Raw genomic sequence first — 27,476 nt, forward strand, 5'->3', positions numbered from 1 at the left:
GATAGCTAAAGTAAACAGCGAAAATTGCCGGAACGACTTTACGTCATCTCCAATACTTCACCGGAGCAATACAGGCAGGAAGGCACGGAGTTGAAACATTACAGTGCAATGCCTGAGTGTATCGAAGAGACGGACATTCAGCCCAAGTCCTTTGTCATTATAGATGATATACGTGTCATGGGACTGAAGCATGGCAGTCAGAGGGAATGTCTTTACAAGTTTTTCACCATGTATAGCCATCATTATGAACTTAATGTGTTCTTTCTCTCTCAAAGCTTTGATAACATCAAAGATATGAAGATAAATACCAACTTCCTCTATCTTTTTCGCTTTACAGATAAATCCAACATCAAACGCTATCTTCATACTTTATTTGGCGGATCCTGTTTGAAAGCTAATCTTGTCTATAAACTCTATGAAAAACTATTAGAAGCTTGTTGGAGACCCTTTCTAGCGGTCGATGCATCACGCAATGAGTTTTATACTCACTGTGATTCTATAACATCGAAGGTTGTGTTTGAATAAAATATTTTCTGCCTATAGTAAGTATGGATGGTGTCAGTGTTCGCATTATACCCACCCACAGTGAGTGGGATGCGGTTACCGTCACTAAGATTGGAGACACCTGGGAGGTCACATTCCCTAGAGTAAAATTAATTGTCCAAATCGAATCCGAAGTTGATAGTTTTGAGTGGATTGCTGGCTGTGAAGCACGGGGGGTAGGAGTGGATGAGATTGATTAAGCCCGTTGTACAGAAATGGAGCGAATACGGGTGCACTTCCAACCTATCTGCATCGAGTGCAACGGCCGTACTCACCCAATACCACCAGAGAAGAGAGACGAGACCATGAAGATGATATTACAAAACCCCCAGGATATCCTGAGTAAAGGTGACACCGTGTGGGAGGTTCAAGGTACTCCTCCAGTACGAGGTGGAGATTATAAGAAATTTTCCGGGCAAGTGAGAGAAGCACTGGCCTATATCCCCGAAGAAGATCGCCCATTTCCTATCTCCCAAGTGAAATCAAACCCTCGAGTAAAGGCTATGTATGATAGAACATTTAAGAACAATCCGGATCTGATAAACCCATCCTCGGTTACTAATGCTGTTGCATCGAATCTCCTCGATTATGATCAGAGTTCTGGAATGGCAAGAGGGTCCATAGCAGAGGCTAGAATGAGGCGAAACATCTCTGCCGCTAGTATCCCACTGCAAACCGCCATGGAGCCAAAGTTTGATAGAATAGTGATAAATACATTTGGTAAACTCCTAGTAGATCATAAGATACCGGAAGCCTTTCTGCAAAGCAGCCACTTCAGTGCAAGGCCGCAACTACACCAAGTCTATCAGGAGGATGAGCAGGGGCTCAGAGGTAGAATGGAAAACACTAGAGATACCCTCGAATTTCAAATCCTCAAAGACTATGCTACTCTGGTCAACCAAATCAATCAGTTTCACCTGTCGCGTTATCCATTCCAGCAGATTGCAGCAGCAGCCAACCTTAATGCGCTTCCAAACCACTCGAGGAGTAATGTGAAATTGGCTGCAATAAGAACTCAGCTTCTAGCCATACCAGGATCCGCAGACAAATATTCCGGTATAGGAGATATGATCAACGCCTACACTCGAACCAAAGAAGCAAAACTTATCAACGCAGAACAATTTATGTTAGGTCTCAAAGAGTACATGGCTGATGATGCCACCTTTATCAAAAGTGTCTTCAAGAATCGGCAAGTGGCTAGCAATACAAGGAGTCCCTATTACCGAACACTTGCTATTCTGAAAGGAAAATCCCTGGTATACTAGGTATGGATGTGGAGCTGAGCAACGTGGACATCGAGTCTGCGCTGAAACACATTCGCGGGTTCCGAGGTGTGACTAGCTATGATCTCCTGCCTGCCTTAAACCATGGCGAGTTTTGTGTGTGTAACACGGACAACATACTCCCGATATTGGACAAACCCGAAGGGGGACACCATTGGCTGACGGTGTGTAGGGAAGGCGATAATGTTCTGATATTTGACAGCTTCGGGCGTGCATTGATGCAGATGGCCGAAGACTATAAAGAACCGGAACTAAAACAATGTTTTCTTAATGTTTATTCCGGCTGCAACCTGTACACCAATACGCAAGTCATTCAAGATAGAAGCACAGCGGTCTGCGGACGTTATGCCATCCTGGTAGCGAAAGTCTTCTCAAAGACTGGTATAGACGGAGTATTGGAATTCCTCTCCTGTACGTTCTCTCACGATACCCTTCACAACGATCAAGTCATGGTTGGTGGGGATTGGCAAGATGATCTTGCCGATGAGCTACATAAACCTAAGCGAGTACATTTCCCACGCAGAAAAGTGGACGTTTACGGCAAGGACGATGTATGGAGTGCTGATCTCGTAGAAATGCAGCCCTTTAGCGAATATAACGAAGGAATTAGATATATTCTCAATGTTATAGACATATACACGAAGTATGCTTGGAGTGTGCCACTTAAGAGCAAAACCGGGGATAGTGTTGTCTCAGCCTTTAAAACCGTCACAACCAATCGGAAACCTAAGCTACTATGGGTGGACCATGGCTCGGAATTTTATAACAAAACGTTCAAGGAGTGGTTGAAGAAAAACGACATTCACATGTACAGTACAGAGAATGAAGGAAAAGCCGTCGTCGTTGAACGTTTCAACAGAACGCTAAAATCTCGTATGTGGAAGCACTTCACCGCTCGCTCGACCAACGTCTACATCGATGTGCTGCAAAAACTTGTCGACAACTACAACAATAGTAAACACCGTACAATTGGGATGACCCCCATGGAAGCCTCCCTAGGGAAACCGATTGAGCAACTGTATGAGCCCATTGCGGATGAGCCTGTCTTTCAAGTCGGAGATAAAGTTCGCATTACAGTGGAAAAAAGAATGTTTGCGAAGGGATACACACCCAACTGGACCGAAGAGGTATTTGTGATTCGTAAGGTTCTCCCCACTTATCCGGTCACCTACAAAGTGAAAGACCTTGCGGATGAACCCATCACAGGAAGCTTCTACAAACAGCAGCTCATGAAGACTGCGCAAGCTACATTTCGAATCGATAAGGTGTTGAAAAGACGTAAGGGTAGTTTGCTGGTCAAGTGGAAGGGATACCCCGAAAAGTTCAACCAATGGGTATCGCAGAAAGAAATGAGGTATATTTCCAAGGATAGTAGTAGAGGGAAACGATGATGCAGTGCACAATGCAGACTACTGCAAGAAATCTGCTTTCTGCTGTTATTGCTGATCGACTGGCAGAACAAGGTCATGTAGACCTACCACAATGTGTATCGTCGCCGGAGTCGAAACCATCTCGGCTTTCTAGAGTTTTGGTACGAGTGTGTCGCTTAGTCAGGTGCAGTGGATCGAGATTTCAGGTGCTGATGCAGCAACTGTGTTTCAACTCCAGAACGGGTCGTACGCAATTTCTTACATTTGCAAAAGAACTATTTAAAAACGGTATCAGCCATGTTAAAATTGTGGCCCTGTACTTATTCAGCAGCGAGTTAGCGAACATCTGTATGGAGAATTCAGCGGAACTGGGATTGCACTATGTACATCATGTCATGACCTGGCACTTAGATTACATGACCACCAATGTTTCGCCCTGGTTGGCGGAAAAAGGAGGTTGGCAAAGTTTTGAAAACACCCTTACACACGACTTCAACTGGTCAAATCGCTCAGTATGGACTCATCCCCGTTCAGCCTTTTTGGCCATAATTTTTCTCATACTAATGGTTGAATGGATGTGAGAAAAAATTCCCGGTACAGTAAGATCAAGATGGACTCCTCAAGCAATGCCACCCCATCAGCCGAGCCATCAACTACGAGCAACAGCGAAGCCTATGAGAAAGTGAAGGGGCGTTTGAATAAAGTTAAACTTACTCAACAACTACTCCTGCTTGCACCAGTGCTGTTCGGAGCCAGCAATGTGGTGGCAGAGAAATCCACTCAAACCTCACCAGCCGAAAGAACAAGCATCATAACTACATTCATACTGGCCATCATATGGACTTTAATCTCATTTTTATGTCATCATTGTGAGCATAAATTTACGCAAGTATATAAGCATTTTCTCAAGCTGGGGAAATATATGCCCGCAGATACTGAACTTGATCAATTTGATGATATATGGACTATGCTGCGCACACACTGCAAACCAAAGTATGTAGGGTAATATTTTATGATGCGATGAAGATTATTATACCGCACAATGCACTATATCCTGCAATATAATTGAGGCACAAGCCTGAAATATTTAACAAAAATGTAGAGTGTTGGAGCCAGCTCCACACGTCAAGAAAGGAGGAATATTAGACAGAAGAATGGCGGGGAGTTTTGCATGAAAATGATGAAACATGTTCAATGTGGGGTCCTGCCCATTAAATGTCCTTGTGACCATATGCAAGTGTGGCCATGCCATCATCCAGTATATACCGCTTGCAGTCGAATGGAGACAATGCCACCTTGGTGGTTACCTCCTCATACACTGTGTGGCAATGTGATCGGAGACCCGTCATAGGCCTGGCAGACACACGATGACTGAGCAGTGCATCTACATAGTCCTTGTGGGCGATGGTATTTGCCAGGACTGCCTTCCGAACACCCTTGGCTCGTTTGGCCGATTCCTGCCCGATGTAGGAGTACATCTTCGATCTTAGACCTACAAACTCCACCATGGATTTCCCACCAAGCTCATCTTTGAATTTGCCAACCACTTTCTTATTGGCAGAAGTGTACTGAGGATGGTCAGTGGGAAAGTTGCTGGTGTCATACAGAGACAGATCCATCTCTGCATAAACATCACCGGTGGTTATGTGCACAATAACAGAGTCGGTGTCGGTGTACAACAGCCGGATTCTGCTACCATACTGCTCCTTCAGCACATCGTAGTAGAAGGAGTACATGTGTACCTTTGACAGGTCTAGTATCGACATACCCACATAGACCGGCTTGTTGAGCTTGATCTCAGTGTACTGCTTTTCTATTCCGACAAGCCCGTTCGGGAAAATGTCATGCCGCACATATGTAGGCTTGCTCACTGCCCTCAGTACCTGCTCCTCACTTTCTTCTCGCAAGAGATCGATGCGTGTTCGATTACGAACGTTCTCCATCGTCTTGCCAAAGACTGAGTTGTTCATCAGCTGCAGCACACAAACAGGCAAACATGACACATGAGAATCATATCATGCCATTCCTTCACACCAGCATATTTTCAATTAGCATACTCCACGTCACACTTGCACCATACATGTATATGACATTGTGACAAAACAACAACAACAACATACGGGACTGCACACAACGGTTGCATTTACCTTGTAAAAGCTCTTCTCAAAGTCGGTTGTAGCCCTCGTGCGAAGTGCAGTGTTCAGATTGATGTAGGGAGCCATCCAGGCACTCTGCTGAAATCCCAACACCTTGTGAACAGCGGTCACCACCATGCCCAGACGCGAATACAGCTGCAGTGTACGGTAGTGTAACACATACTTGGACTTGGGTAGGAGACTGGGTGTCAACTTGACTCCATCTACGGCTGACACTTTGAGCTCCTCCACAAGTGCTTGTTGGTATGGTGATAGCTTATCTGAGAATGTTCTCATCACTTCCGGTGCGAGTGGATAATCATTGAAGTAGTGGTGCAGCGAAGAGGGTACCTCAAGATCACACTCCACAATGAACCCAGTGCTCGAATCTACAGGGTGTGCCAGTATCTCGGACAGGTTCTTGTCACACCAGGCAAACTCAGATGTCGGCATACTTTGGCACATAGCCCAGCCATACAGGTTGTTGGCATCAAGGTATAGCAGGTATGATGTGGGCTCGGCAGGATTGTACTGACCCATCGTTGGGTTGTTGGCCTTGCCGTACCGCTGCGACGCCATTGAGATGCCCCCACGTAGACCGGCTTCGACAAACAGATGCATGTCTACATCCGTGAGCAGCTGCAGTTCAATCTGGGTGAACCGTAGTAGAGCATCCCATGCATATCCTACATAACACCATGCAACACACCAGAACACAAACACGAAAGTCAATACACCATGCAAAAAGTATAAAAATACACCGACAAGAAAGCACAAGAATACTAACAGAGAACACCATCTAAAGGAGAGAATACATTGGACAACAACAAAGACTGATGCACATACCTGGGAGAGTAAGGTAATGAGCTGGATCCAACCCATACGTCTTGTATGCCGTCTTGCGGAAATGCTCAAAGACATCTGCTAGAAGATAGACATCTGTTTGCAAATAGAGGTCATGATAGGCCTCCATTGTACTGCACTCAAATGTCTGCAAAACAAAAAACAAACAAAACAAAAAACAGCAACGCACACACGCATGCACACATCCATACACACAAGCATCCACATATCCACGGATAGAGAGCAATGAGTACAAAAAAAATGTGTAGGGCACATCACAACAGCATACAAAGTCATAAGTAGAGCACAATAATGCAAAAAGCATGGCATCAGGGAAATTCCGAGGGTCAATACAGAAGGCACAAGCTGCTTACCTGCCATACGTTCTGAGCATGGGCATAGTCGGCATCACTGATACCTTCTCCAGTCAAACTAGACTCAAATGCTGATTTAGGTGGCAGCTGTGTCTCATCAAACCGAGCAAAGGAGTCCATGTACTCATAGGGGTAGACACCCTTACGCCGGAGAAGGTCATGATGGGCTAATGTACGAGTAAGCTTGAAGGCATCTTCCGGGGTGTTGCTCACCAACGAGTCAAGAGAGGAGTTCAAGAAGGCCATGGAGTCAATGAAGCGGTACTGACGCCACTTGAATGAAATATATTTCTCCATGTTGTTGGCGATGACACTGATCTCACCAACCTTCCTAATCCGCTTACGCTGGTTAGAGTCCTCGTACTCCACCTCTTCAACCTCGGTCATACCAATGTGGGCGATGAGGTGGTGGGCATCATACCCTTTCAGGTTGTGAAACACAACCGGAATGATCTGGCGATCTGGGTAGATACTCAGCTGAATATTACACTGGTAGTGTGCAGCACCACGATAGTCGCCTGTGCAGATATTCAGAAAGAGGGGAATACACAAACATAGTAAACATCTACAATGAAGGTGATACCACAGACAATACAATTCAATACACCGTGATAAAACACAGACGCAAACAGCTACAAAGACATGAAAATGCACTATACACATCATGTGCATATCTACACACAACTGCAAAACAACAAAAATAAACAAACAAATTATAATACTTACCAGTGAGATGATCATGATCACGAACACGATCTTCTCCAAGTACTTCGTCACATATCCAGCAGTTGACTGCGTTCTGAAACTCAAGCTCCAGTTCTGCTGTCATGCGGATTGGCTTGATATCAGCCAAATCCTCCTGGATACTGCCTTCCAACTCTTTGAGACTGTCGAAAAAGTTGTGAATGGCATTCTCACTGCAGTCGTCAAACTCGCCCCGGACTTCACCGTTGGATCGGATGGCAGCATATCTACAAGAGCATAAAAGAAGAGGGAAAGTAAGAATAAGTGATTTTGAAAAAATGGAATCACACAAAATGCACATACTACAACACGAACACCTAATTTGTGAACAAGACAAGAAGGAATAACAGCAAGCACTGTGCAGGCCCGAGTACAGCAAACATTAGTCAAAAACAACACCAACAACAAAACATACCTGATGCTGCATGGCACGTGACGTGCTGTGCGTACAGTGCTGCTGCCATGCTGTTCCTCCATCGGCTCAATGATGGCCTCCGTATCAGCGTAAATGATATATGGAGCCACCATCCTGTGCTTTAAATTTGTATATTTGAGGATGCTGTCCTTTGCTGTGGGCATGACGACTGGCACGGGCTTCATCACCTGACATCTCTCGCTGTGATGCTGCAGGGAGTCTGCTGTTTTGTGTGCGGAGAGGCATCGCAAGCAGTAGTGTGTTGCCCGCTTGTTCTTATTCTCACATGCACGACTGAAGTTTTTTATCCATGTGAAGTGGTTGTCATGTAGAAGGAGGTTGATTGGAGTCTCATGTCGCTCGCTGAGATAGAGTGGGTACAGATTCCCCTCGTAGCCAAACACATTGATTGCAAGACCATTCTGTAACTCCACTTTGGGTACATCACGGAGCGTTGCAGGGAACATCACACCATCGAACCGCAGCTCATCAACATACTGGGTGTACTTGGATGCCCGCTCAGCATTCTGTTCGACGGGGTGCAGCGCTGACAACAACGCCCACATCAAACACCTGTCATCGTTGTTCTTTACGTTAATGATGGCCTTCTTTTTTTCTAATTTCGGTGGGATATCAGCTGCACCACCTACAGTACACCACAAAAATACAACGAAGGCTTTGCTCAGAGTAACACCACATCACAACTACACCCTCTCGACAATCACGAAAAACTGTACATCTAGTACAAAACATCTACAACTTTCCACAAGAAATTCGACAGGCTTCGAACAAACACTGCCGGATGAACAGAAACTCACCTCGAAGAGGAGTGTACTTTGCTGTCGACACATCCAGCTGTCTCACTCGAGAAACGGTCCAGTCGGATCCGTTCTGCACCCACTTATCAATAAGACCAGTGATCCTCGCCACCATCGTCTTGACTGCACTATCAATATCCCCTTCGCTGAGGATCCGAGCCGGTCTACTTCTAAAAAACGGGACGGCAGACGTACTACCCGTGGCCGACTCTCGTGTCATCTCCACCCTCAAAACTAAAACCACCTTGAAAGGGTGAGACTGAAGCTCCTCGAGGAGAACCTGTCTGAGCTCGTCATGATGGCTGCTGAAAAAGACGAGAGGATCAGTGCCTGAACCTGGCAAAGAAAACTTTTTCAAAAACCCACGCACGGCACTCGAGGTGGGCTGTCTGGGCTGCCTAGATCGTTTTGCACTTGGCTCCGCCATCGTCACGTCACCTCCAGCACTGCCTACAACATACTGAGGAAATAATCTCCCCGTACAGCGTATATGAGGTCGGCTATCACCCTACAATGACACGTGTAGTATATACAGAAGCCTTGCTTGGTAGTTAACATGTTTTTCGATTTTGACAGCATGTTACAAGGCGAGGACGCGTAGTGCTCCTGACTACAACCATAAACCGGTTGGCAGAGTCCCGGTCTTGCGACCATTTGAACCGTATTGGGAAAACCCAGGTTCGGACCCTCGTTACTCTACGGGTTGGTAGGATTTTTATAATTTTCGTTTTTTTGTGTTGTAGAAGTCGTCGTGTTGCCGCCGTAGTATTGTTCACGTTGCTGCCGCTGCAGGGATCACGTCTGGAAGGATTTGTGATGTTATTTTCTTGTCTTCCTCTGTAATTAAATTATTTGTGATTTATTTCTTTTTTCTTTTTTTGTTCTTTTGTTCTTTTTCTTTTTTCTTGTCTTTTTTCAACTTCTGCCCATGGCGTCCTTCTCTCAGCTCGTCAGCTGTAACAGTCATAGTCATCACCATGACGACTGTTGTGAGAAGGTGCTCGCTGCCGACGAGGTTGGTGATGTCCCGACGAGGCCATGGGTAGGCCTTCACCACGTCGGAACACCCCGTCTGCACGTTGGTGTTGGGGTCTGGGTGTTGATGGACGTTGATGTTGTTGTAATAGTTGTTGTCGTTGTAATTGTCGTTGATTGTTGTTGTTGTTGTTGTTGTTGTTGTTGTTGTTGTTGTTCTCCTTAGTGTTGTTCTCGTTGTTGCTGTTGGTCTTGGTAATACTAATAGTCTTGTTCACGGACCTCATGAATTCCACAAATAAAACAGAGTTATATTTCTTGAATCAGCTTCAGGGTTACTTTTCCTTCAATTATGAATGATTTGTGGAATGTTGCAATTGGTAACATGGAAACATAAGTTCAGTGCAGCTTCCAGTATGTTGTTCAGGTGAGGTACACCGGTTTTTGGGGATCAAATGTCGGAAGTCAGCATTGCTTACCTCGGCTGTTGCGCTGGACCGTCTTGGGTTCACTCGTAGTTAATTAATTGTGCGTCCCCCCAGGGGGTTTGGGCTCTCCGGTATTAATCCTTTGTTGAACGAGAAATTGTTTACTAATTAATTATTGATGAAGGGGTTAGTGTTGTATCACGTTCTTCGTGGCGTGGGCTGAGTCTTCTGTCAGGTGGACGGAGCTATAAAACACACAGACAGGACGGCGGTTATTGGTGTATCGAAGGAGAAGAGAAGTCTCACTGGCGGGTCTCTGAGAGAGACACACGTGTTGACTTTGGACTTACCGGGAGATCTCTCCAGGTTGTCCGAGGAGCTGGTAAGATGGTCGTCGACGTCGAAGGTGAACGTAGGCTGAGGAAGATATGTGGAGTGTAGTCGGACACGACGTGATGGCTTCTTGTTGTCTTCGCGAGTTGTGTTCTGGAGACGTCGATCTTGCGTGGTGTCGTAGGTCGTGCGCGGGGATCGCGCGTAGATCTGCGTGCGGTGATGCTGGCGCGCGTGGTGCTCCGGGGCGTTTGTCGTCCTCGTCGTTCCGACAATGGTGAGTCGTACTTGCGGACTTGCTTCTTTCGCGAGTGTGCGTTGCATCTCCGCCGTTGGGGTCAATATTTGACCCGGGCGTTGTCCATACCGCTTGTTCTGGATGTGTTGTGCGGTCTCCGTTGATCTGGGTTTGCGGTGGTCAGGTCCGAGTACGAATCTACCACGTGAACCGTGTGTGGTGGATTAATTATTTTATTTTGGTGGAGATCGAAAATGATCTCCGGTCCGAGGAAAACGGCTCGATCCGGCCGGCGGTCGAGTGTGCCTGTTGTGTATAGCGAGAGCTGCAGAGTGCAGTAAATATTGGCGCCCCTATTGTAACTGTCTAGTCTCTAGGTGAATGGATGCTGTAATCTGTTCGCGTGGTACTGCCTGCTGAGCGCTGTGTTGTTCGGAAACAAGAGTCGAAGAGAAGGTTGTAGATGGATTCTACAACACAAAAAAACGAAAATTATAAAAATCCTACCAACCCGTAGAGTAACGAGGGTCCGAACCTGGGTTTTCCCAATACGGTTCAAATGGTCGCAAGACCGGGACTCTGCCAACCGGTTTATGGTTGTAGTCAGGAGCACTACGCGTCCTCGCCTTGTAACATGCTGTCAAAATCGAAATGACACGTGTACTAGTACACCTTGTGTATACGTCTTTTCCACACGCAGGGCCACTGAAGGTCGCACGCTCCGCGTGCGTATGCGCGCATGCGCAATATGTCACTGCACATCTACGATGTGCAAATCAGGGAGTAGTACGTATTTTACTACTCCCCGGTGCGAATGCACCGAACTTGCACAAGTGCACGGTCGCCACGGAAAAGAACATGATGACATTTATGGCATGGCAGGGCCAAAGGTCGAACCCTGGGGGAGTCCCGGGGCCAGACCAAGCGCGCCCGACACAGTGTGCCTTATTTAACCCAAAGGTCAAAGGTCAAACCCTGGGGGAGTCCCCGAGCCAGACCAAACGAGCCCGACACAGTGTGCCTTATTTGGCCCAAAGGTCAAAGGTCAAAAAGTGCACCAGAACCCGCCCCGCACTTACTACTACGAACGTGTACACAGTAGAGACAGCAAAGCGTTGTTGCTGATGCTAGATGTGTCACGTGTTAGCTATCTGCAGATGGCATGGTGAAATGGGAAACGTACATTTGGATGTTGCCAGCATGATATGCAAAGCTACTAGTAGCACATATCAATAACAGATAAAGTAACGAAGAGAAATATTGGGAGGTGTGCGAAAACTGGGTTACTCATACAAGACCAGTAGAATTGTACAATGCATCGCAAATTAGAAAGTTCCACCTGTGACTCTGTGAGATATCAGATGTGCTGATCCCAAAGAGGGAAAATCTCAGAAGAAATCCGTAGTATGAAATTATGAACTTCATAGATAGCAAATTTCCAGTGAAAAGGAGACCGGTTTGAAATGAATAAAACCACAAGATCCCTGCCTGACATTTTCAAAATTTGTATGCAAGCTGGAGCAAGAAAAACATAAAGCGACGCCTCGCCATTAGGGAAATTTTGAGCTACATGTACATGTACATCGCTCACCTAGCTGCCAAAAAAGTCACGTAAGGTGAAAACCTGTGTAGGATTACCCAAAACTAAACTTGAGCTATGCAATCTAATGTCGTGAATAACATGCTGGCGATAAGCTAATAAGAGAATAACAAAAAAGTAGCCCAACAAATGCTCTAATCATGGTGGAAAAACAACAATTTAAATTTGTAGTTGCCACTTCACTGTTCGTTGGGGCTGGCCCTGGGTGCAAATTCGATGGCCGCATAGTTAGTTGCGTTTTCGCCTCCAGGCATCCGCTGAGTCGTCTTGTTCGGAGTGGCGTACACGGCGATTGGTCGAGGTGGTTCAGACGAGTCTTGTGTATCTACAGTCACTGCTACCTGCTCGTGGTCTAACTTATTGTTATAGCAGACATTGTCGTCACGTCTAGGTTCATAGACGCGTCTTGCCATCTTGATGATGGCGATGACAGCGATCACAAGCATCATAATTAAGACAGCGATGACAACAATCAGAGCCACAGCGCCACCCTGGCTCAGGAATGAAGCATCAGCCATAGTTCCCTCCGCATGCGCCTGTGTACCTATAGTGGTAGTAGTAGTAGTAGTAGTAGTAGTAGCTGCAAAAAAACAAAAGTACGGAAATAACAAAAGACATGCAGCAAAAGAGCAGTGAAATGGGCTATTGCTATTCTTCGCAAAAATCATCAAAATGTCGATTATGAAAATGCAAAAACACAAACCAGTTAATTTCACAATCGGTCGTGGTGAAATCCTAGAAATCCACTGGACTTTACTAACTACGTTATTTCCCAGAATATACCTGTTCGCTCTAAAATTCAAAGCTAAAAAATGGGATACGACTTACAATCCAGCATTCCTTATTACTGTAGTGAAGATATCAAAGCATTATGGCTAAAATCTGAAAAAAGGGGTGCGATTTTTCATCGAGTGCGATTTTTTCATTGAACTACGGAACCCTGTCTTTCACTCATCATAACATTGGGCACGATTGTCCGTTTGACTTCCGATGTAAAATATTTTAAAAATATATACATACTCGATCTGACCCGTAACCAGTATATTTTTAATATGTCACAACCAATTGAACCTGACAGACCACACAATGAGTGAAGGGTCGGTCAAAATCACCCTCCCCTGTCTTTGCAAGGCTTCTGTGGTGCTCCGGATGAAGCGGCGCGAGCCAGACAACTGACGTGAGCTATCTTGATCATGGGCTTCTTTAGATTGAGCGCTGCTGTTGTGGAAAATGCCATTCCTGGGGTCTGCGTGTGCAATGCGAACATATCTGGACCAAATCATCAGATCAGGGATTCCGGCAGCTGCATGACTAGCGGACATGCATGCAGCGGCCTGTCGGCTGGCTTAAAACAAGTAGATGGATGCCTTCACTACTCAGGTACACTCGCTATCTGAATCGTGCCCACTCTCTGGGCAAGGAACGGCATGTGCTGTCGACTCTGTCCACGAATCCAGTAGAGGACATCAGCACTGTCAGACCAGAACGTGACAGTACTCATCATGAGATCGAGAGGAGGTGGAAGATTCTTCAAAGCCGCAAAACCGGAGCTGCGGCCATCATCTCCAGCCTAGGAATGCTGTTAACAGCAAGGGCAACGGACTTCCTGTGAGGCTACGTCACCCGACAAAGAGCAACTACCCTCGTCCATTATCTCTTTCTTTTATATATTATTTTAACATGGAAAATGTGGGCACAAGTTATGCGATCGAGTCCACCAACTAAACCACAACCTTTATTTCACCGGTTCCCTCGCAAACCCACACTTACATCAGACACAACAATTGGAGGCATCGAACTATTAGAAGACTGCATTACCAAACATGTTCTCAAAACACCATTGAAGAATCCAACTCCAAAAAAACAAAGAACGGAGAGCTGGGGACGCACGTACCCGGCCCCGTAGCAGACACACAGCCAAGGAGGACGACACCGTAGCGTCCCCACGCTTAACTGGCAAAGAAAACAGCAAGCAAAGAAAATCTGCCAGCGGGCGCAGTTTACACATCTTGAACGACACGGGCAAAGCAAAGCACGTGACAGAAAACAATGCACGATGTCATCTGTACTCATGCGGACATGCAAAAAAGGTCAAATCTGCACAAAAGCGAGTGCCGCAAAGAAACAGCACAAAATATATAATAATTCAAACAGTGAAGAACTAGAAAGAAAGATTTCTAATTATTGTAGAACAAGAATGTATCGTAGAGTCCCTGCGCAACTGCCGGAGGATGCTGGCACACACCAGACGGGTGGTGGCTGCCCCTGCCAGAGAGATAGAATACCGAAGCAGAGGAGCCACGTTAAAAATAGTGAAACGCACAAGGTAAGAATAATCGAGCAGTGTCCAACTACGACATACTGAGTATTATACATGAAAAGACAAACACGAACAAAAGGAGAACGTTCCAACATTTTCCCTCTCACGAACGATTCCAGACTAATCGGAAGTCATGAGATCATCATACTGACCAGTACCTTCATTGATAGGTTCAACTTCCAATGGCACCAACTGCGTTATCGGCCACTTGGACTGCTTGGCGCCAATTCTGATGTTTACCACACGGACCAATCCATCAATCCGGCGAACACTTCCATCACCTTGGCTAGCGGCCAACGCTCTCTTTGAGGAGACTTGTCCATGCAGAGGACAATGTCACCCGGCTTGATGTTGCGGCTGCGTCGAGACCATCACTGAAGCACATTCAGCCGAGGCACTATTTCTCGAAGCCATCACCGCCATACCTCGCGTAGGAGCTGTTGGAGGAGCCGCCAACGACGCTGTGGGTGCAACTCAGCGACTTCTTCGAGTGGCAGAGTCAGCTCGCACTGTCCAGCTAGGAAGTGCATCAGTGTAAGCGGAGCGGCGTCATCCACGTCAGTCCGGACAGCGGTCAATGAACGCGAGTTGAGTAGGCCTTCCGCACTCACCATGGCAGTTACAAGTTCCTCATCAGTGAGATTGGCCTGGTACAGAGTTGCCATAATTGAGCGCTTTGCTGCCTTGACAACACACTAAAGTACGCCGCCAAAGTGCGGAGCGAGAGGCGGATTGAAGCGCCAGTGAACTCCTTGGCTGGTCATACTTGCGGCCACTTCATCAGAACCTAGTGCTTGAACGGCTTCTCTTAGCTCGCGCTCTGCACCGACAAATTTGGTCCCGTTGTCTGACACGACCTCAGCTGACACGCCTCTGCGCTTGCAGAAACAGGTGAATGCTAGCAAAAATGACTCGGTGTCCAGGATATATGCCATCTCGAAATGACAGGCTCGAGATTGCAAACAACAGAAGACACAGAGGTACCTCTTGAGCTGGGTCTTGTCACGTCCTTGTTTTGTCCGGAGCCTTCAGCTCTGGACGCTTGTCCAGCAATTTCTCTAGCATGCGCAGGCGATGGTCTGCCATGGCGCGATTAGCAGTGACACCAGGCTCGCCGTTGCTGTGGACCCATGGGATTGCCATGGTGAATCGCGGATCATGGAAGCTGATGGATTTCTCAACAATCTCCTCAGCCAGCTTCTCTGCAGGGGTGATGTAGGTGCCTTCGTGCTTCATACCGACTGCCTCCAGATTCCAGAAATTCTGGACCAGGCTGTCTATGTTGCATTCGCCGTATAGAGCATGCACGAAGTTGGCGGACAACTCGTCATCACCGGGTGCACTGGACGTTGGGCCCAAACACACCCATCCCAGTGGCGTCTTGCGGGCAATTGGTCCACCGCTGCTGCTTCTGTACTCCGTGAGTGTGGTGTGGGCATCAATGACGTCTAGACCAATCAGGACGTCGACCATGGTGCTGGAGATTTCGGGAAAGTCTATGAATTTCAGATGCTCATAGCTGGACTTGTACCGGTTCCAGTCGACGACCTGCGTCTTTTTGGTCACACGATCATATACGCATGCCTTGAGCGGGTATGACACTGTTCCATCAATGGATTCCATCTGTTCATTGACCAGTTCCCGATAGCCGGAGGTCTGCTGCGCACCAATCGTGGATGTGTTCAACATGTGAACTTCACCTGCCATGTCCAACTCATGGGCTACATCATCCCGTATGAAGCTTGCAGTCGAGCCTGAGTCCAGCATGGCTGTACAGATTGCCGACGTGCCAGTTGGGCCAATAATTTTCACTGGCACGGTAGCGAAAGTGGTAGTCTGCGGCACGCTAATACTAGCATGGTGAGAACTTTCCAGCCGAGGTGCCATAGCTGCTGGTAGCATCGTAGCGGGATTCTGCGCTACAGCTTGTTGTGGCTGTACTGACTTGCTGTAGTGCAGAAGTGAGTGGTGCCTCTCTCCACAGTGGCAACGTTTCAGCTTCTGGCACTCACGCCCCCAGTGTCCATGCTTCAAACAACAGCTACACAGCTTGGCACGCTTGACCAGGTCCCAGCGGCGCTTGGTTGTCAGCGCCCTGAATTCCGGACACTCTGCTGTGACATGGCTCTCGCTGCACTTGGTACACTGCTGAGTACTGAGCTCCACAGCATACACAGCAGATGACCTAGGCTTTGGCGGGACCGCAGGAGGTGTCTTGTTCAACTTCTCTGTGCTGACTGTCGCCAAGATGTCATCGGCTCGCTTAGCGTTCTGGACCCGTATTACCAGCCAGAATGACAGCGTGGTTGCGTTGCATTTGCTGTCTGGATGTTGTTCGTAAAATCGTATAACTACACTTCTGGGTAACTTCTCAAGCGCACTTAGGAATAGCTCCCTACCAGGGGTCTCTCCAGCCAAGTCCAGGTTCACGAGCACATTTCTGAGCTTGACAGCAAACTTCCGGACAGACTCGGTGTCCCTTTCAGAGGCAATGCGCGGGTGATTCAGAATCTTCCTCTCTAGCAAGACAAGATGGCGATCGAAACCACCAAACTAGCGCTCAAGCTCCGTCGAGGCTGCAGTGTATGCACCCAGACCCTCGAAAAACCATTGGAGGCATCGAACTATTAGAAGACTGTATTACCAAACATGTTCTCAAAACACCATTGAAGAAACCAACTCAAAAAGAACAAAGAACGGAGAGCTGGGGACGCACGTACCCGGCCCCGTACCGGACGCACTTCCCAGGAGGACGACACCGTAGCGTCCCCACGCTTGACTGGCAAAGAAAACAGCAAGCAAAGAAAACCTGCCAGAGGGCGCATTTCACACATCTTGAACGACACGCGCAAAGCAAAACACGTGACAGAAAATAATGCATGATGTCATCTGTGCTCACTCGGACATGCACAAAAGGTCAAATCTACACAAAAGCAAGTGCAACAAGAAACTGCACAAATAAAATTATAATTCAAACAGCGAAGAACTAGAAAGGCAGATTTCTAATTATCGAAGAACAAGAATGTATCGTAGAGTCCCAGCGCAACTGCCGGAGGATGCTGGCACCCACCAGACGGGTGGTGAATGCGCCTGCCAGAGAGATAGAACGAAAACTGAAGCAGAGGAGCCACGTTACAAATAGTGAAATGCACAATGTGAGAATAATCGAGCAGTGTCCAATTACGACATGCTGAGTAATATACATGTTAAACGAAGACAAACACTAACAAATGAAGAACATTCCAACAACCTTCCAACTTGAGAAGGTGCATGTATATTTGTGCTAAATCCAAAGTGGGGAAGGTGAGCGCCATCGATTCGACGACCAACTACACATGATTCCAAGGTGTCAAGGAATGCTTGCTTGGTACGATAAAGGGACCGCAAGACAAAACTGTCAAACAACAATTCCCTAAAACTTGGCATTTTAAAATATCCATGAACTTTATCAAACTAGAAGGCCGTTGGTTTGCGCTATGGAGCAGTGCTCAAGCTGACTTTCATGCCGTGGAATGTCTTCGTTCTCCTTGTCAGATTTGTTCAAACATGTGGTTTAGTTGGTGGACTTGATCGCATAACTTGTGCCCACCTTTTTCCATGTTACAATTTTTTCCTTGGCTCACCGTCTGAGTTATTTTATCTTATTCCCGTAGCTTTGCAAAAGACGTTACTTCAGTAACGTCTGGCGCTAACCAGGGTCTACACAGCTTTAATTCCGTGTTTGTGCCTGGCGCTATCCCGTACCTGTTCCGTACTGTGCCATCAAAGAAAGCTATCCACAATATTAATAGGGTTTTCAAATGCAAGATCATAACGGAAAGCAACTTGGCAGAATGAGTATGTATGCGAAGTTTATCAGGGGAATGCATGGGAATGGGGTGTATCGGGGGAATGCATGCATGTCTTAAAAAATAGGAGAAATCAAAAATGTATAACATCCCTATGCTTTGTTTGCCTAGGTGATAAAGGTGGTAGACGGTGTCGTATTAACCTCGAATGCAAACAGAAACCGCCACGATGTGCTTTTGCACTTCTCTACGCACATTGTCACTAGGTACCGCGCTTTGCTGCCTTCTTTTATACTGCTGTTGTTTACATGTTCACCTCATTCCTGATGATGGTCATGAAGACCGACACGTTGAAACGATACCTCTAATGGATTTGTGTGAAATGCAGTGCTCTCTTGAGTGTAGGCTGGTTGCCTGAAAACTATTCAAGTGCAAAAAGAACGTTTCTAATAACATGCATAATAGCAAAAAAAAGCATAGCGTAGGGCCCTGAGCTTCCAAGCTCTCTCGCTTATCTTTCTCTTTCAAGCGGCTCTCTCTGTCTCTATCACTCTTTATCGTTCTACCTCTCTCTATCTCTCTCTCTCTCTTTTCCTATCTCTCTCTCTATCTCTCTTTTTCTATCATCTCTCTCTCTCTCTTTCTCTCTCTCTTTCTCTCTCTCTCTCTCTCTCTCTCTCTCTCTCTCTCTCTCTCTGTCTCTATCGCTCTCTCTCTCTCTAATCTCACTGGATCTCCCTCCCACCCTCCCTAGATGCATTTCTATTGATGCCTGGTCGTGCGCGATAATTGCGAGATCTCCGAGCAGACGAGCCTCACAAACCACATCGGTACATCGCCCCTACTCCCCTTTGTCTTGTTGTCCAGTGTCACTTCAGTTGTACTCTTTTCCTCATTATTAGTAGGGTTTAGTTTATTAGTTAACCCTTTGCCGGTCTAACTCAATGTATGTGAGGGGTGGTCACGCAAATACATGTACACACAACCAGCAATAACTCAAGAACCATGTGATGTAGGTATGGGTAAACCATATATTTTCAAAATCTGTGTGCCTGAACGCGTCCAGAAAATTCAAATATGACTAGGTCCAGGCAAGGATAGGGCCCATGGTAGCCCTTCAAGTTGAGAGAAAATACAATTGCGAATGAAATACACGAATATCACAGCACGAAGGGCATACCAAGTTCGTGATGGAGCTGAAGTCGTACGATAAACAATCAGGTAAGGGCTACGTCTTTACAAGAAATGTAGGCTCTCTACAATACCGCCATTGAACACCAACACCTCGCCATCGGCGATACGCCAGCAGCAGCAATTTCCATTGCACGATATCGCAGCTTCGGTTTGTTCATCTCAGCGCTGCTCGCGTCAGATTCACTCTCGCTCAGATGAGTACTCAGGCGCGAGCTTACGCATGCCGTGATTCTCACGGCCAGGCGAATCAGCTGATCGCACCTGACGAGTCCTTGTGACAGTCGCTGTCGCCGTGTCGGCAGCAAGAAGGCTTCCTCTCTGTTTGGAGAATTTTGTTTCTTCATTCGTGGACGATATATTTTTGAACTAGCAGGACTCAACGGAGCTCTTTTTCTCAACACACTACACTGCAAAACCTCCCGGGACATCCAGCCTGGACGGGTGATGTTACTGCTCTCAGAGCGCTTGTCAAACACGGCCCCAAGAGATACACTCGCATTCTTGAAATGCGCGCATGGCGGATGGTCGTCTTTTCCAATTTCAACAAACTTCAGTCGATCGATACGGCAAACATTTGTATGGTATGCATGGTTGTTTTGCAAAAGAAAAAGAAAAAAGCCGCTGCTCTGCGTTGTTCAGACACATCAGAGCAGTGATCGCGCACGAAATAGGAAGGTCATTTGTCAAGAAAAGCCAATAAGGAGAGCTAAGGATGCAAATTTGAATCCAAGTCATTTCTTAGGTTAATTACCCAATTGTCTACTCCCGCTACGGTTCTGTTACGGCTGTCCACAGTAAGTGGAGGGTCGTAAATTTTGTACTTGCAAGATTTGCCGCACACTCACCTTGACACGTTGGACTGCTGGACCAGCTGCCATTCACCGAGCAGACTATTGTCCTATCGCTTTTGGGCTCATATTCATCATCGCACGACACTGTCCTCACACTGCCAACCGTGTTCTGTCCTTGAGAGACTTGTCCATTGGCAACCGTGAGGGAGCTGCACTCCACAGATTCTGTGTAAACAAACCACAAACACAGTACTGCTGGGCTTCAGTTCTCAAAAATCATCAATTTTAAAGACAGAGTCTTTGCATTCTACTTTGCCTATCGGGGATGATGATACTCATCATAAATGCTAGCGCACTTTGAGATGAAGTCAGACCCAGGTATAGCCAGCCAAATTCCTCTCCTTTGAACTCTTCATCTGGCTTTTGCTCGCCTGCTACCGCTCCCTGTCCCTGTTCCTATACCCTTAGGCCGCGGTCACACCGAGCTCGATTCAGCCGTTCAGCCGAAACAAGCGCTTGTTTACGTCACTATTACCATGGAAATGGCTGAAAAATGTCCTACAAGCGACTTTCAGCCGTGGCTGACTCTCAGCCGTTTTTTTCCGGCTTGTTTCAGCCACAGCTTGTACAAGCGGCTGAAAGCCGAAATTCAAAAAATAATTTGAGTGCGCTTGGAGCTCCGGAGCACACCATGTAGTTGACATGATGAACTGATGTTCTTTCTTGTGTCCGTGGAACCGTGCTATCCATGTGCCTTTGGCTTTGGTTTTGACCGTGAGTCTGTCTACCCCAACTACACTGTATTCAGTTTGATTTGGATTTTGTCCGACGACCATGGATTTCTGCCGCTGTGCCTCTAGACTGCTGCGTAGATTGTTGGAGCTGTGGTTTGAGGCCAAGACAAGGCACCACACTCACGACCGAAATCATGAAGAAAGCCGGGTACGAAGAAGAGAGTGGATTGCAAATGAGTTCAATAACGGCAACCGGCGGGGCAGAAAGCTCGACATCAGGAAACACCACCCGAACCATCGCGTCCATGCACACCGAACAAATAAAAAGAGCACGACTTCGCAATTCAGAATCCGGGCTTCCTTTGCTTCTTCATCAAAACTGAACACTAGAACAAGTACAGTTTTAGATCGCGAACGTTCTGCTCTCCAGTTTCTTGCAAACATTGGTGTGTTTCGAGATATTCAAAATTATTTGGCGGGTAAGAAAAACAAGCCATTCAAGCTTTGCACTCAAGGTCTGGTGTGACCGCGTCACAAGGATCACGCAAGCCAGCTGAGCGCCAGCGATAACAAGCCCAAAGTGGCTTGTTTCGGTGTGACCGGGGCCTAACCCTCTCCTCGTTAGTCCTCTCCTCACCTCGTTCCCCTCCATTTTTTCCAGATGAGCAGTACTTCTGTCTCGTCATATTGGGCTGTTGTTCAGCAAGTGGCGCTTGGGGCGGCTTTATTAGTATTCGAGTGTCTTCGAGGGCAAGGATCCCATGATGTCTTAGTGCTGGTAGCATAGCGACAAGGTATATATGGAGGCGCTGGCCCTTGAAGATGGCCTTTGTGATGGCCGCCCGGCATTCAACGGGCTGAATTCATCGATTCGTTTGAGGGACTCAGCAAGTCACCAGACGAAAGTTGGATGGCTAAACAGTACTAGGTAGTTTGGATCGATGTGCGATACATACTCACACTCGTACTCCTTACACTTTGCCCTCTCATTGTCTCGCATTGTTAATATTTCTCACTTCATCACAATTTTTTTCTCTTCGTCTACCCTGTTAATAGTTCACACTTCTCTAGTCTTTCGTACTTCACCTTCTCTCTTCCGATTTTTCTTGCACATAGTGCATTTCGTACTCTTCCATGGTTATATTATTCTTGTTCACGGCTAGAATTCATGATTGAGACGTATTTCCCTAATGACTGTCTCTAGAAAAAATGGTAAGAAATTTTATTCTCCATATTATATTACGAAAAGTAAGGAAAAGGTCAAAATGTTACTAGTTATCACAAACTGTCCACCAACGTAACCAGATTTCCTTTTTTATCATAATTGAATTGGCTCAACATCCGAGTTCAACCATATTTTATTCTTGTTCAATACTACGTCCGATGTCCGCTTCGCTGATTCTGCTGATTGCTAAAATTATTAAAATTATTTTCTCCGAGACGCTTATTCGTATAGTGTGTTCGGCTGTGCTGTATTATTGTGAGCAGCAGCCACCCATCGGTCTTGTACCTTGTTTTAAGGGGGTTTCAGTTCCTGTTTTTCGATTTTTTGGTTTTTGTCAATATCCAAAGAACAGAGGGTTTTGCTTCCAAGTTATAAGGTTGTTTGATTGAGCCCAGTATATGTGTAGGAGCTTGGTGGCATGGATTTCGATGCCTCAGTACTCCCTGTCAGTTTTCTTCCTTGTTGTTGCACTACTCTAACATTCGGATGGAGAGCCAAGGAAACATGTATAGTAAAGAAAATAGGACCAAGAAACTACATGTAGTTAGTTGTAGAACGTCAGTACCGTCGGTCAGTGTCGTGCAATGTTATCGCATGAGCTGATTGTATAGTAACTAATGGTGATAGTGGACATTATGGCGTAACTTGTAGTTTCTTGGTTGTATTTTCTTTACTCTAACATTATGATCTGTTTACTTTTAAAGAGAGCATGTCTGAGAAAACCAGAACATATGTGCAAGTCGATCTCTCAGATTTCGCTCACATTTTGCAGGTAGGTTTGCTTTCGGGTGTTGATCGACAGCATCCCAGAAGACGAGGGCAATCATCCCTTGACGCCACAAATGATCGTCTTGAAAATAGCCAAATTACAAGCGCTGATAAAACTGCGAGCCACGTCCTCAATTAGCTAACACTATACACCGGCAGATAGTAGAACACCTCTTCTAGCACTGAGCACATGTCCCCCATCATCCTTTTTGGGTTTTCTTGAAATAAAAAATTTTGAATTTTTCCACTCGACCATTCTGAAATACGTCCAAACTCATACCTGCGCAGGAAAGCTCGCTCCTCCGCGACATCTAGTCAGCAATTTCTACTCCAACACCACTCCCAACGCTGCAGAACAAAGCGTATTGTTGACTCTGACAAGGAAAAGCAGCAGTGATCACTTGTCACTCCAAACGACAAGCTTCTCCTTGCGCCACCAACATTTTTCGGTGCAACAGTTGATGCAAAAGTGACTGAATTTTTGCGTGTAAGTTTTTGGATTTTACTGCAAGAGGAATGAAGAATTCACGTTCATTGTGACGTACAATAATGCTTTCGGGTGCACGACACAATGCACATGATCACGATCGTTCCCGAGGCGCTATTCGAAACGGACCATGAGGGAGGAGGTAAGATGCATTATATTTCTTGCATGCTCTGCTCAGAACATTCAGAAACTATCGTTATAGCACTAGCAGTATTGCATTGGCAAGAATTCTTTGAGATATTTCCTCTTGCAGTAAGAACAGGGATGCATTTTTCACACTAACCTCGCTCATCCCGAACAGGGTTCAACAGGAACTTCTGCTAGTTTACATGCTGATGATCCACATAGATCTGCAACAGCAAGGAATTACCGTTGTCCATGCCATCAAGGTCGCTTGCGGCTTGGAGTTGACCAGTGCTCGGCCTACACTGGTTGGGTATGTGGCGCGCCCACATGGCAGATTTCTTACGTCATGAACAACGTGATTTGACCCTGCTCGCCCTAGTCTGTGTGCTGCATGTTGAGGGAAAGTCCCGGCTGGAAGGCCTACAACACGACATGCGTGCTCTTTGAGCTGGACATCAAGATGCACTTGATCCGATCTAGATCAACGGGTGATCCATGTAAGTGCAGGTGCGCTTGATCAAGGTGACTCGGAACAACTGCTGAACCGTGATCTACGAGACCTGGCATTCTTGTGTCACGGACCACATGATTTCATCATTATTCTTGCAGTAAAATCCAAATACTACACGCAAAAATTCAGTCACTTTTGCCTCAACTGTTGCACCAAAAAATGTTGGTGGCGCAAGGAGAAGCTTGTTGTTTGGAGTGACAAGTGATCACCGCTGCTTTTCCTTGTCAGAGTCAACAATACACTTTGTTCTGCAGCGTTGGGAGTGGTGTTGGAGTAGAAATTGCTGACTAGACGTCGCGGAGGGGCGAGCTTTCCTGCGCAGGTATGAGTTGGGACGTATTTCAGAATGGTCCAGTGGAAAAATTCAAAATTGTATATTTCAAGAAAACCCAAAAAGGATGATGGGGGACATGTCCTCAGTGCTAGAAGAGGTGTTCTACTATCTGCTGGTGTATAGTGTTTGCTAATTGAGGATGAAGCTCGCCGTTTTATCAGCGCTTGTAATCTGGCTATTTTCAAGACCATCATTTGTGGCGTCAAGGGATGATTGCCCTCGTCTTCTGAGATGCTGCCGTGGCTAAGTGGTGCTGCCCCAAGAACTCTTCTAAGGTGAGGTAATATTGGCTTGATGGAGTTTTGTTCGTAGCTTGTTCTTGTACGCTGTGCCGTGGCTCGTTTGTAGACCCATAAATCGTGCCAATATTGGGCCAATATTGAGGGGTATGCCAATGTCATGGTTCCCTTCAAAAGATTTTGCGCGGGCTTTGGAATGTCGATCTACACCCCAAAGCAAACCTACCTGCAAAATTTGAGCGAAATCTGAGAGATCGACTTGCACATATGTTCTGGTTTTCTCAGACATGCTCTCTTTAAAAGTAGACAGTTCGTCATAACTCACAACGCATAACAATTTGTCCTTCCATTTTGTCATCCTGGATTCACTTTGTTCAGTGTCCATATCGTTAAAGTGGTTTCACCGAATATCAATTTGCGGCACACATGTAAAGTAGAGAACACACTTACGGACACACTCAGGTATGCTAGACCAATTGCCATCGTCAAGGCAGATCACTATTGAGTTTCCCATTAGCTCGAAGCCAGAAGTACATGTGACACCGTGAATGTTGTTCAAGTTGCCTGAGCCGCTTGACACATCTCCATTATCCACAGTGAGGGGAGGGCATGTCGAGAGTGCTGTACGCCACCATACGAGTGAAGATACACACACACACACACACACACACACACACACACACACACACACACACACACACACACACACACACACACACACACACACACACACACACACACAAATACACACACACACACCTCAGACCTTAGACCTGCCCATCGCGGAAGTTATGATAGTGAACAGCTGTGTGACATATAAACTTCTGCTGGGATTACACCATTGAACAGCTTGCAAGGCTGATGAATTGACCGCCACTAATTTTAGCCTGGTATCCACCACACAGCTGATTGCAGTGGCATTATCTGGCCAGTGAATCCCTATTTTCCATTTTGTCATTTTTTCATTTTAATATTTCCATTTTCATTCCTTCTTTTACACACACACGCCACAACACCTACTCCGGCATACACTGGCTGTTGGTAACCAACCAGGAGAATGAAATAAGAGCTAGGAGAGTGAGAAAGAGAAGAAATACGTGTGTGACCATAATCGCTGGGAATTGAACCCGCAGCCTCTCGAGTGGAAATCGACTGCACATACCATTGCAACCTATGGGACACACACACACACATATAATTATATACACACACAACCACACACACACACACATGCACACACACACACATCACTTGACTATCTGATACTCATCGCCGGAGGTGATGATAGCGATGCTACAGCAAAAGCCATAGCAGCTCGTGCTGGGATTGTACCCTTCAACAGCTTGCAAGGCTGAAGAATTGGCCGCCACTTTTCAGCCTGGTCTACACCACACAGATATAACGTGGCTTTTTCTGGCCAGTTACCCCCCCCCCCCACAAACACACATACATGCATGTGCACGAACTGAAACACACAAACAAACACGCCAAAACATACACACACACACACGCACACACACACACACGCACACACACACACACAAACACACACACAGACACACACATACACACACACACACACGCGCGCATGCAGCCCCCCCCCCCCCCCCACACACACCCACACAAATTCACGCCTAACCACTTTCCCTCTTGCTACCCTCCAGATGTTATGCTTTGAATTTAAATTAATTAGTTACCATATTACATTTTCTTTAGAGCCCAATTCAAGATTATTGGCACAGTTAGATAGTTTCGCAATAAGGCATAATAGATGATAGCATCAATGAGGAGATTTGCATCAGTCTCCTCACTGGAATATTGAGAATGCACCGAGATACTAGAGTGGTTTTTCATTCTGAATTTCGGAATGTTTTTCGACTGTGCTTTTCCGAAAAAAAGTGCATGCCGAAAAACGGCATTTTCAGTGTTTTGCATTCCGAAGATATGATTCGACTTCGTTTCCAAGGGTTGCCATGCAAAACAAAATGGAGAGCTTCGAAGGCGCCAAAACCGAAACCGTTTTGCGTCCGAATCTTACAAATTCGGTTTTGAGGCGTGCTGGTCCAACATTCAACAGCAGCAGCGTGGTGGTCTCTGACGGACTTCCTGGTGACACCAGCAAACTTTTCGTCTCACGAGACTAGAACCTTTGCAGTCTCCTCGGATCCCACAGAGCCGCGACCAAAAGGGGTTGAGCACAAAATTTGAGTTGCCTGAGCAGGATCAAATCCATGTGCAGGTCAAAATGAATTTGTGCGGTTTGAGGACGGACTGATGGTGGGCTGAGTGATGCAACAGCTGAAGACGAGGTTGGCGAACTACTGTCTTATAATGTCAGTAGGCTCCATGGCAGAGGAAGATAGAGTGTAATGGAGTGTGAGAAGATCTAGTCAACATGGCGAGATGAGCGAGAGCAGCAAAAACCAGCAAAAACCAAAACTACACACGTGGACAATTTTCAAATAATTATAATCAGGGAGATCATGGATGCAGCAGAAAACAAAAATACACACATGAAAATTATTCAAATACGCGCTGCCAAACAGTAAAGAGCCGAAAATCCATTTTCGGAAAACCATGCACTTTCGCCGCCACACTTCCGAAAGTTCGACTACTTTTTCGACTCCTGCCACATTCCGAAAAATAATTCCGCAAATCGTAATGCAAACCCTCTGTAGTGGCAGGTTCACAAGCCGAGGGAATGTCAACACATAGCTGATGCGGCACAACAGCAGCAGCAATGCCAGAATAGCCTGGGCAATTATCCTGCGATACACTTCGCCAACAGCTCTGGGGCGTACGCCAGGGTTTTTTGTTGAAAGCCACCAAACGCGCTGCTAAAAAATGCATCCACTCCTGC

At 46.4% G+C, this 27,476-nt stretch overlaps 2 protein-coding genes across 3 annotated transcripts in view; both read right to left on the bottom strand.

Annotated features, from left to right (window-relative positions):
• The window catches only part of LOC135819827 (sushi, von Willebrand factor type A, EGF and pentraxin domain-containing protein 1-like), a 219,165-nt gene that overhangs the window by 165,893 nt on the left and 25,796 nt on the right, over window positions 1-27,476 (bottom strand). The window contains exons 5-7 of one of the 2 annotated variants that reach the window (XM_065333107.1): window positions 25,067-25,237; window positions 20,247-20,417; window positions 11,666-12,679 (exon numbers count right to left, since the gene is read on the bottom strand). In XM_065333107.1, coding sequence (XP_065189179.1) covers window positions 12,279-12,679; window positions 20,247-20,417; window positions 25,067-25,237 — 743 coding nt within the window. In that variant the 3' untranslated portion in view covers window positions 11,666-12,278. Of the gene's footprint in view, window positions 1-11,665; window positions 12,680-20,246; window positions 20,418-25,066; window positions 25,238-27,476 lie in introns of those variants that run through there. The other variant, XM_065333108.1, reaches the window with a different exon arrangement.
• LOC135819821 (uncharacterized) lies at window positions 4,013-8,989 on the bottom strand. Its single transcript, XM_065333101.1, has 7 exons — window positions 8,526-8,989; window positions 7,708-8,353; window positions 7,275-7,519; window positions 6,549-7,066; window positions 6,178-6,322; window positions 5,344-6,017; window positions 4,013-5,169 (listed from the first exon to the last, which is right to left on the bottom strand). The coding sequence occupies exons 1-7, from the start codon at window positions 8,950-8,952 to the stop codon at window positions 4,408-4,410; spliced, it is 3,417 nt and encodes a 1,138-aa protein (XP_065189173.1). The 5' UTR covers window positions 8,953-8,989; the 3' UTR covers window positions 4,013-4,407.

The sequence above is a fragment of the Sycon ciliatum genome, chromosome 6 (genome assembly GCF_964019385.1).
Source record: "Sycon ciliatum chromosome 6, ocSycCili1.1, whole genome shotgun sequence".
Lineage (NCBI taxonomy): Eukaryota > Metazoa > Porifera > Calcarea > Leucosolenida > Sycettidae > Sycon > Sycon ciliatum.